Source organism: Bufo gargarizans, chromosome 6 (assembly GCF_014858855.1).
Source record: "Bufo gargarizans isolate SCDJY-AF-19 chromosome 6, ASM1485885v1, whole genome shotgun sequence".
Classification (NCBI taxonomy): domain Eukaryota; kingdom Metazoa; phylum Chordata; class Amphibia; order Anura; family Bufonidae; genus Bufo; species Bufo gargarizans.
Window position 1 is genome coordinate 235,004,099 of NC_058085.1, and position 11,877 is coordinate 235,015,975.

The window sequence follows — 11,877 nt, forward strand, 5'->3', positions numbered from 1 at the left end:
GCTCCCATGCTAAATTCACACACTTTCTTTAGTCATAAAAAAATGGGTACCGATCCCTCTATTATTTATTATTTTATGCACTAATATAGCGCTACTATATTCCGCAGTGCTTTACAGACATTAGCATCCAACTGTCCCCAATGGGGCTCACAATAAGGTCCCTATCAGTATGTCTATATGAGGGGGATGAAAAGCTTTCCCTGAAACCCCTCAAGGAATCTTGTTTTTTCCCTCGTACTGAGAACTGTCTCCATTTTTTATGAATAATCATGGACCAAAGAAACAAGAGCACAGTACTAGAAAGCTGTAACAGAACAGGAAGACACATGAGAGTGGCAGTTAACTAATGCATGTTTACCAGCACTACAGTTCTTAAATTAGGGACAAATAGACCCCACCCTGTGAATTCCCCCCAAAACAGTGAGGACTCTCAGTTATGGGTGTGATTTACATAATCTCTGTCTATTATTGGCTCAGGGCAGCCTGAATTTGCAGGGACAGTCCCTGCAAATTCAGGACTGTTGGCAATGGTTGTAACGTAAAGTGAATTCAAAAGATTTGAGAATGAATAAGCTTATGCAGGCTGCGTGAATAAATATATTTACTAAGTTAATAAATATCCGATAACAAAGAAATCACATACAGAAAAAAATAAAAATAAACATCACTAGCCTAAATAGGGTGGAGACTCCTTCGATCATGCTATAACCCATGGCTGTCTACCCCGTTATAACACATGACCGACACCCCAGGATGTACAAGAGAGATGGGGCAATTATACTCACATCCTACCTAGAATAGAGGGTCTGGTGGAGTTTACTGAGTGAAGGTGGGTAGCAGAGTTTTAACCTGTTAGCCCCTCCTCCTCCAGTGTGCATCAAGCATGTCTCTATGATCACTCAGGAATGTGGTCTTATCAGCATAATGGGGGATGGGTACTATCTCTAACCCACTTCATTACAAGGGAAACTCCTAAACCATTACACTAGAGTATTAAACAGAATTAAAGGGAAGAACCAATCAGTCACTTAAAAATACCCTTACAATACAGCGGTACAGATGAGAAAAAAAAAAAAGAGGGTTATTCAGATCTTAGGGGTAAAATGCCCCTCAGATTGTGAAAAAAACTTGGGCCCCTAGAGAGTAGGAGTATTAATTGCAAAATAAATGTCTTGTTAGTAAACAATAAATATGCAACAGGGTATATGGCAGATGTGTAAGGGAAGATGGCTACTATAAGTGCTGACACCACATGCACTTCCAAGAATAAATGTAAAGGAGGAGCTAGATGCTGTGGTGGTGTGATATTTCACATCACGAAAGGTGATTATCTGTTTTCCCAAGAAGGACAAAAATAGCGCCACTCTCTTTATTTGGCTGAAAATAATCTCATAAAATGTCAAATAATGTCTAGGGACGTATATGTCTAAGTAATATAGAAAAACTAAACGTAATGGATCACTAGTAAATGCATGGACTAGATAAGACTGCAAATAGAACAAATGATAAATAAGATAGATATATATTGAATAGTGTAAAATATCAAGGAGGGTATGTATACCCAATAATAATCTACGGGGAATGGTAGAACTGGTCACATATAGTGGAGCTGGTCATCTGGGCTGCACATTAGAGAACTTAGAATTGGGATCCATATGTGATGTTCACTCCATATTACAGTGTAGTAAAAGGGGTTAAAATCAACAGGTAAAAGTCGTAAAAAAAAAAAGGTATTCGACTCACTTCCCTTGGGGGTGGTCTGTAGGATAAACTCAAGACACCTACAAGACCTGAAACCCCTCTGGCCAGGCTTGCGTATCAGATGGTAGAGAATTGATGGCAGCTTGACCTCAGGAAGCTACTGATCAGTCCTTTTTTATAAAAAAAATATGTGGCTCAACGTGTTTTGGGGGTCTTGTACTCCCACTTTGAGCGCTCGGCGGCCAAGGTGTGCCCAGGATGAATGCAGGGGCTGACTGCTAGCGCTCTGCTAATACAATATGACGCGGGCCCAGCAGTAGCAATGGTGCCTGGGAAGATACTTCACAGTATGAGGGGAGGAGAGAAGGTGCGGCTGTGGTACACAACAGGATTTAGGCTGAAATTACACATGCAGTTTTTTTTTACTAAACCAGGAGTGGATTAAAAAGTTGGGAAATATATAGGAAGGGCTTCTTCCTGCTGCATCATCTTCTGGCTTTGGCTAAAGAAAACTGCATGTGTGATACTAGCCTATGGATGAAATGGATTTGAATATTGATGTCCTGTGCTTATGATATGCCATCAATATCTGGCGCATGTTCAACAACCGCATCCCCGACGATCAGCTGTTTCACAGTAGTGCTGGAAGTTGGCACCGGAACTAGACAGCTTCATCCATGCACTGGACAATACTGGAAACTGCAGGGCTGTTTGCATTTACTTCGATGGTAGCAGCAGTGACCAGTTCCATTCACTACACAATAGATGAAGCTATGTCATTCTGGAGCATGCTATAATACAATATACACTGTAAGTGATCACTCTCTCACGGGGAGTTGACAATTACAGATTCCTCCTCAGACAACTGGGTTAAAGTCTAAGTGGTGCTTTATTTTGGCACTTCAGCAGCAACACAAACATAAACCAAAATAAACACCTACCCGTCAGGGCTATACCTAATACATAGGTCTTCTCCCTGACTCATCCATAGAGTGCAGTTCACACACAGGGTATCCAGCTCTGACACTCATCAGGTTAGCTTCACAAGGCATAAGTCCCACACAGGAGAGAGATCCAGCTTCACACAGCCTCGTGGCCCCCCCAGCCCTCCTGGCTGGGACCACACCAAGCCTCACAGGCTTCCCCCTCTCTAGGGTCACTCCCCCAGACTCATACACTGAGGGTTGGTTTTATCCCTCCTTAATTAACACAGCTGGCCTCACCTGGGGCCAGGGAACCTGTAATGGACTGGGGTGTGGACCGAGAGACTCCCACTACCAACCTGTCTCCCAGTCCAAAGAAATCGAGCCCATACAAATGTAAACAAAATGATCTCCAGCAAGCTATGCCTCACTGAAGCAGCACCATTACTGGATTCCAGTTATCTCATCCAGCTAAACTGAAAACGCGGGTGAGATACACACCCTCAGCACACCTCTATCATGCACTTCACCACAACACAAAACGACATAGGAACAGTGTGGTAAATATGAAGCAGAACCATTAACCCCATAAGCACCCGTGTCGTAGATGTACATCATATCTGGACTGAACTTAAAGACCAGTGATGCAGGCAGCCATGCCGGGTAAGGGCAGCATGGTGCTGCACCGCTCCTTGCATCTCCAAGTGCTACGGTTGGCCGGTCAATAAAGACCGGCACATCGCAGCGCCGGAAGCTGTATACAGCTGCGGGTCGGGCGGAGGTCAGGGGGAGGTGACCGGTGCTGAACTAGTCAGTACCGGTCTCCTCTGAGGTGAGGCAGGGGACACCGGTGTTTGGGTTCCCCTGCCAGCGCTGCGATTGGCCAATGGCAGCGCTATAGCTGCACAGGAAAGGGCAGAACCCCCCTGCACGGAGCTGGTGACTGCATGCAGAGAGGTTCTGTGCTTTTCTGTGCTGCTGTTGGCTTACTGGGACTTGTGCACCACCACAGCGCTTTTAACCCTTTCCTGCTGAAAGAAGAGAAGAACATGATTGCTGTTTTTTTTTTCATTTGCAGCTGTTCCAGATTCCTAAACCACCCCCCCTCTTTTTTTTTTTTTTATGAACATCATTTGGTCCGTGTTTTTTTTTTTGTTTTGTTTTTTTTTTTCATTTTCCAGCTCTGCACCACTTTTTCTGCTTGCGAGCTGTGGCCGCCAAGTGCTGTTCAGTGGTGATTTATTCTTTGCGCTATTTTTATTTTATTTTTAGCTAGTGTCACATTTTTTTAACACTGTACTGAATTTTTATACTACAGTTTTTGCAAACACGTATTGATCTGTGTGCGTGCGTGCTGCAGAGCACTGATCAGTAGTGTGCTCATTTACATTTGCATATTTTTCATTAAAAAAAAATTGTGTGAAAAAAAACTGTAGTTAGTGGTAGATAGTGTTTTTATTTTATATATATATATATATATATATATATATATATATATATATATATATATAAACTATTTATTTCAGTTAGTGTCAGTTTAGATTTTTGCACGAACGCACCATCTGCGCAAGTGCATTTTGCAACCACTAAGCACCGATCAGTAGTGTCCATTACTGATCGCGTCTGCTCAGTTTGCGCTGCAAGTTGTTGTTTTTTGTGCAGAAAAGACCTTTTTTGTGCAGAAAAACTTTTTTAGTTTTACAACTTTTTTGCTCCTTTTTTTTCTTCTAAATTTAATTTCTAATTTATTACAAGCCCCTTCACTTGTGAAAACACAACATACACACCCCTCACACAAAATAAAGGTTTTCACATTTCACACGTCACACCCCAATAAAAATAGCCAGTCTGTCCTAACAAGTACACTCAGCTGAAGAGGCATACGCCATGCTTGCTTCCGATACTAAGTCTGCCAGTGAGGGAGAAGAGGATGCCACTTTCCTCTACTCCTCTACCCCCTCATCATCATCCACTGATGAGAGACCCTCTAGAAGGCGCCCCAGGTTAGCAGCAGAGGCAGCCCCCCAGAGTAAACCCTTATGGACCCCACCCCCTGACTATTATCAGCCCCAAATTCCAGATTTTAAGGACAGCGCTGGAATACAGATAGACTGTGCAGGCTTACTGAACTAAAAAATTTTTCAAAATTCAACAATTTTTCAACAATTCATTGATCAGTACCTTATATTGGCATACGCTAGACCCCTAGGTTAGACCCCAGTAAGTGCAGCAGAGATGATGACGTTTTGGGAATCCGTGCTGCATATGGGCTTTGCAAAAAAAAAAAAAAAAAGTTAGACAATATTGGAGTTCGGACATTTTATACCAGACTTCAATTTACAGTCAGACGATGACCTGGAAGCGATTTGAGTCAATTAGGAAATTCCTACACTACAATGACAATGCACAGTGCCCACCCCAAAAAAACGAACATTTGACCGTTAGGGCTGTCATTGACCACTTTAACACCAAGTTTGCTGAGGTGTACAACCCAGATAAAAATGTCTGTGTAGATGAGTCCCTATTACTTTTCAAAGGGAGGATTAGATTCCCCAGTACCTGCCTAACAAAAGGGCAAGGTATGGCATAAAGATATACAATCTTTGTGAGAATAGCTCCGGGTACACCCGCAAGTTCCGCATTTACGAAGGGAAAGATTACCAGATTGCCCCCCCATCCTAGAAGTTAGTGGGAAAATTGTGTACAACTTACTGCACCCACTGCTGGATAAGGGTTACCATCTCTATGTGGATAACTATTATACCAGCATACCCCTATTCATGTCCCTAACTACCAGAAGTACTGTGGCTTGCAGCACAGTACACAAAAATCAGAGAGGCCTCACTAGATCCCTGTTAGGGCAACCACGGAGAAAGGGTGAAAGCAGGGCTCTCCTCCGCGAGAACATGCTGGTGGTTAAGTACAAGGACAAGAGGGACGTCCTTGTACTGACCACCGTTCACACAAATACCAGCTCCCCTGCTCCTGTACGAGGTACCACAACCACTACTCCCAAACCAGTTTGTATCCTGGACTACAACAGGGAGGGGTGGATCTTTCAGATCAACTTCTGAAGCCCTACAGTGCCACACGAAAAACAAAAGTGTGGTACAAAAAGCTGTCCGTACACATTGTACAGGTGGCAATGTACAATGCGTACGTGCTATTTCAGTCTGCAGGCCACACAGGAACTTTCCTTGAGTTCCAAGAGGTGGTTATCAAGTCCCTAATTTTTCAAACCCAGGCCGGTGAGGGTCCCAGTACTTCTGGAAGTTATGGTGCCCGTGTCGTACCAGGGCAACATTTTCTAGGTCAAGTCCCCCAGACAGCAAGGAAGGGAAGGACCCCAAAAAGATGCAGTGTGTGTACAAAAGGGGGATAAGGAAAGACACCATTTACCACTGCGAAACCTGCCCTGAAAAAACTGGCCTGTGCATGCAGGAGTGTTTTAAAATCTACCACTCATCCATGGAGTATTAATTTAATTTCATCCATGATGTACCCTGTAGTATTACCACCTTATATCTCTGATTTAGTACACATAGCTCACTTTACACCAACCACAACATATTCATTTCTGTGAAACACCTGTTAGTTCAAAAGTGCTCTTTCCACCACTTAAAATGTTCATACAGGGATACTCTTTCCAAAATGGTGTCACTTCTTGGGGACCCGACACACAGCACCCCCGCCAATCAGCTGTATGAAGAGACGACGCGTGCAGTGTCTCCCATCTCTCTTCCTACTCGCCATAGACATAGCAGCAGAGTAGGAAGAGAGAGAGAAGATGGCACACGCACACGGCTGATCGACAGGGGTCAGACCCCGTCCTGATATTAAAAGCCTGGAAAAATCCTTTAATTTATGACCCCCACTGTCTTCTGTCTAGTTGTAAAACTCCCTGCCAAACAGCTGTCAACCAAATCTCAACCTGTGTCCACATAATAATCTTTATTTATATAGGGCCAATATATTCTGCAGCGCTTTACAATCAGTGTTCACGTACAAACAGTCATACATTACATAGCGTCCACCTCCACATAGAAATTTGGGAAATATCAGGATGGTGAAGGATTGAGGCAGATGCAAAAGCTTGTTTAAGGGACTGGAAAGCTGTCTCCGCCATTCCTTGGCATTAAGGGACTTGCCTGCAAGAGCTTACAATCTATGAGGAGATAGGGGTGACGCAGAAGGTAACAAGTGCGTGATTTGTATAATGGTCCGGCCATCTTAACAAAATGAGGGAGCAGATATAAAGCTGCATGAGCCAGCCACCAGCCGATATCTTTAGTGCTTCTGAGTGCATGAGGTGTGGTGGATACTAATGGATGATGGATCATAGTAACATAGTTTATAAGGGTGAAAAAAGACATCAGTTCATCCAGTTTAGCCTGTTATTCTGCAAGCTGATGCAGAGGAAGAATAATACTTAAAGGGGTTATCTGAGATATGGCTGCCATTTCCGGGTTCACATGCTGTACAGTTGGCATATGATCCCAGCCTGGGATTACATCCTGCAGTCTGAATCTCTCACTAGCACTTCAGCAAGATATTTTTCAGACTCGCACATGCTCTGCATGTTGCAATCCCAGGCTGGGATCATGTACTGAATGTACGGCACATGACCCCGGAAGTGGCGGGATCGCTGCTGCATCTTGGATAACCCCTTGAAGGGGGTGAATGGAGAAGAGTTAGATTATGGGATGTGATGAGCCACCCTATATTTTTATGTCTGTCTTTTAGGGAGAACTGAAACGGTAGGAGTTCGGAATTAACCTAATTGCCAGAGGTAGTGAGTGAGAGGCTTGACTTATGGTGGATGCTTGGGTAGGGTGGTGAGTGAGGAGCCATTCAGGGGTGCAGCACTGTGGAGAGCTTTGTGAATGAGAGGGAGAAGTTTAAATTGAATCCTCCAATGACTGGCACAGGGCGGAGGCATCAGAGTTGTGAATTCAGGATAGATTGGAGAGGGGGGAGTTTAGTGAGGGAAAAACTGATTAGAAAGTGTTATTAGTGAAATAAACAGTGTATTGTATTGTCTCCTGCAGATGGATCTAGTGGCAGAGATACACCAGAGAGACGCCTCAGATTTCGTTACTCACATGCCTTAAAGCCAGACAAAGACGTAAAGGTATCAATGAAATGAAATAAAACAAGCAACTTAAAGCAGCTATAGAGTGCCGTGGTTCTTTGATAAATATTAGATGTACCTCTACCACTGAGCACCACCCACCCTCTAACAAGGAGTGCCGCTCAACCCCTTTCCTCAACATTGTTGACTGTAATTACTGACAGGCGGAGAGGAGGCTGAAGGAGGTCTGTAGCTCAGCCTTCTGATGTAACCCGTCCTGCTAAGTGATTAGAATGGGTTTTGTTTGTACTAATAAGGACATCCAGTCATTTTTCTTTGGAATGATGATTGCCCCCTAGACAACATGAACCATTACAAATAATGAAAGGTGCTTGGTCATGTACGAAAGGGTGTCATCACCTAACAATACAATTCACCAAGATCCTCAATATGAATAACTCCTTGGGGACATAGAAACTCCAATGGACAATATCGACCCTGTTTTTGACCCATTATCTCGACATGCCATGTTTCGTTAAGTACATTAATCAAGGTACATGGATAGAGTTGGAGGGCTGACTTTGTAAAATCTCATCCACTTTTCTGCTACTGTAATATGCGTCAGTTTTTCCAAATGCAAATCCACGATGGATGATTCACAGCATATGCATCACATGTGAACATACTCTGAACAATCTTCTGGAAATAAGGAGTTAACTCGACTCAAGCAGATGGTTATTCTGTTTATGTGTTACTTTCCCTAGTAAGACTATTACCAAGACATTAGCTTACTTCTGAAATTTCTTTTTTAGGAGGAAGCATTGAATATTGTTCTAGTTAATGCTGATTCAGCGATAGATGGAGACAGTTCTTACTTGGATAAGGAAGAGGAAATTCCTATAGATTTCAGTCCCGGTGAGCAATAACCTATATCATTTCAGTCCACCCACTGCATCAGGGTCTTCTTCCACACAGTCATCAGCCCCCTGTCAGGTTTCTTCTATTCAGCCCTCAGTAGGAAGGCTGGCAGCATATGTTTACGCCGTCTTCCTTACCAACTATGGCACCATTCCAGCCTTTCCACAGATGCACTCAGATTGGATCATAGCATCCTAGGCCAAAGCATTTGATGGCTATTGTCCAGGCAACTGATTTTGCTATGTTTCTAAATGTCTATACACATCAGAAGATATCTAATGTATATGGGAGAAAATAGAAGAGAAGCAGCACTCCAATGAACTCAAGTTTAAAGTGACTGCATGGAGCAGTGGAAATGCTGCTTCTTCTCTGTTTGCCACCCTGGAGTCAGGCCCCCTTTTTATTTTCATATGTCTTCACAGTGTAATGTATCTGGGAAGTATCCCTGCTCTTCCTTAATTGTAAAAGTCAGGGAAAGAAGGGTTGGACTTCAACGTGCCCAATCCAGTGTTTCCTATCAGTGGCTTATTCTTCTTTCCCACTATAAACACTTGCTCAGTCAAGTATGCATGTGTATGGCGGAGTAGGGAAAATAGCTGTTGCCTTATCTTATGGATAGCCATATGATCTCAGGGAAGTATTTCTGCATTGGAGTTCTCCATCACAGATGCTTTCAGGTTTGACGGGAGGAATAGCACTGTATACAATGTTATTCTTTCAGTTAAAATGACAGAACCCATTATAAGTCCTTGGGGCACTGTTGTATCTGTTGTTTTACAGTTCTGGCACAGCTTTGTAATATTCTATTTAAACTAGAACCAGATGCAGATAGGAACAGAGCCTAAGTTGACATGAACTTTAAAGACTTGAGGTCTTTTGCTGGGGAGACTTTGCAAACAATTATCAGGAACAAACCATTAATTCCCAATAATTTCCTGCTTCTCCAAGGAGGTGACAGCTACATTTACAGGCAACAATCCTCTCCTCTGTATGAGCTTGTCCCCATACACAGTCCTTGCTTCTGGGCAGCTGATCCCGGTATGCACAGGATGATCTTCTGCCCAGAAACAATGATCTTGGGTGTCAGCATCAGGAGTTTGGGCTCTTTACCAAGGTCTGTGTCCTCTTTTTCTTAGGACGTACCAAATTGCCTTTTAATTCCTTGGAGAGCTTTTAAATGCATTTTGTAGAGTTCTATAGACAACAGCAGAGGGTATTACACCATAACTGACAAGTGTCATTTTTATTATTTACAGTACCATCAGAGCATCTTGGGACTCATTTACAAGTTGTTAAGAAGTATGTAAATCTTCATCTAGCCATTATACCGGCCATTTCTTGCCCCATGTATTCACATTAACAACCGACCCACGTCATTTTCTTTGTCCTAGTAGAACAAGCAGTAATGGCAGAGCCAGCACTTTCACACACACTCGAAAGAGACAGCCTTCAACAAGGTAGGTTACATTTTCTTAGTGTTCAGCCTTGCTTCACATGAGACTAAACAAAGTGACTTATTTTAGGATGACAGATAGTCGAGGTTATATTGAAGTAAACAGCCTCATAACTGCAGTGTCTCACCAACCTGCCATCTGGGATGCCAGGGACCCCAGTTACATGGATCGGCTTAAGAGGTCTCATGCATGGGAGAGAGTGTGTCAGGAAATGACTGAGGACTGGGATGACTTTCATGCAAAAACCAAAGACCGACGATGTAAGTACAAGTAAATATGTCCTTGCAAAAATCCTATCATCAGATCAGACTGCAAACTTTGTGTGATGTCAGTACTGTGGGCATTATAGTGTTAATATCATATATTAATATCAACAGTGAAGGATCTGCAAACTAGATGGCGTTCTCTGAAGGACTGTTACAGGCGGGAGCTACAGCAGCAGAGGAAAGCGGAGAAGAGTGGGGGACCAACGGTAAAGAGGAAGACATACTTGTATTTTCGCCAGCTTCAATTCTTAAAGCCTGTCTTGGAGGCACGAAGACAAGTTTGGAAGCAGAAGTCAAGCGACTGGCAAGTTTTGTTTTCCTTTTTATTCTTTGCTTACTCAGAATCTATGATCACACTAACTTTTCAGTCTTTTTAGGACCATATTTATGATAACGGGAAATGCTCATTTATTTATTTTTTCACAGCCCTTCTGGAAACCTCAGAGAGAAGACAGAGGAATCAAAGTTGGACATTACGTCATCTGCCACATCTGCAATCCCAAGGGCTGGTGCTACATCTTCTTTACCCTTAATGGAGAGTTCCCTCCTAAAGCAGCCCCTGAAGAGGAGAAGGCAGCAGAAGCAGTCAAATTTTACTCAAAATTCTCCTGTAACCTCTCAGGGAGTTGTCAGGGAATATCAAGAACAGGAAAAAGACGCAGACTATCACTTCTATATGTATATCATGGCTGTAACAAAGAAATTCTCTCCGGAGAAGAAGTGGGCTTTTAGAATGAAGATTATGGAATTGCTCCAGATGCATTCTCTTGACCAGCAGGCTCCTTCTTCCTTCTCCCCTCACCTCACCTACTCATACACACCCGAAGCTCATATCTCTCCATCTGCAAACCCACCTTCTTACCCACACTATTATCCCTATGAAGCCTCCCATTCCTCCAGACATTCCCCAACACCAATCTACATACCTTCTAACTACCAACACAATTCCTTAGACCTGTCAATACTGCCTGGTGCTCCTAGTCAGCCACAATCACCCACCGAATCTCCTTATCGAAGTCCCTTATCTCGCTCTTCACAGACACCCTCAAGCCAGGCCAGCCTAGACACAGAAGGGGACAGCTCATTTTTGGACTACTAAAACACAAAGATAAGTCAGTATATATACAGTTTATGAAAAATATATATATAAATCAATATATATACAGTTTATGAAAAATATATATAAATAAATATATGTATAAATAAAAAAGGTATACAAGTGAAATATAAGTAATAAAGTTTTATTTATTTAGAAAGTTGTCAGTTTTTTTTTATTTATTTACATGGCACATAACCCAGCCCTCCATTCAATCAAAGACAGGGAGAGGAATAATAATAATTCTCTCATTTTCACTGTAATGAGCATCTTTTTGGAGTAAAACATAGCTGTCCATATTGAGGGGGCCTTTCAGGATTTCATGCCAACCGTGGTTCCTTTTAGCTGCATTGTAATAACTTGTATGTGTAGAGCTGATATTTCTCACTGTATAGTTAATGTTATATGGTAATATGTAATAGTGTGTATTATTTTTAAATTGAGTTAT

The 11,877-nt window shown here is 42.6% G+C and overlaps 1 protein-coding gene across 5 annotated transcripts in view; it reads left to right on the top strand.

The window, feature by feature from the left end:
- LOC122939800 overlaps positions 1–11,569 on the top strand; it is a 48,332-nt gene extending 36,763 nt beyond the window's left edge. For 2 of the 5 annotated variants that reach the window (XM_044295950.1, XM_044295949.1), the window contains 7 exons: positions 7,673–7,755; positions 8,508–8,610; positions 9,870–9,912; positions 10,005–10,070; positions 10,137–10,327; positions 10,445–10,637; positions 10,760–11,569. In XM_044295950.1, the coding sequence (XP_044151885.1) occupies positions 7,673–7,755; positions 8,508–8,610; positions 9,870–9,912; positions 10,005–10,070; positions 10,137–10,327; positions 10,445–10,637; positions 10,760–11,432 (1,352 nt within the window). In that variant the 3' untranslated portion in view covers positions 11,433–11,569. The remainder of the gene's footprint in view (positions 1–7,672; positions 7,756–8,507; positions 8,611–9,869; positions 9,913–10,004; positions 10,071–10,136; positions 10,328–10,444; positions 10,638–10,759) is intronic. The other 3 variants (XM_044295951.1, XM_044295952.1, XM_044295953.1) reach the window with 3 other exon arrangements.
- The last annotated feature ends 308 nt before the right edge of the window (positions 11,570–11,877 follow it).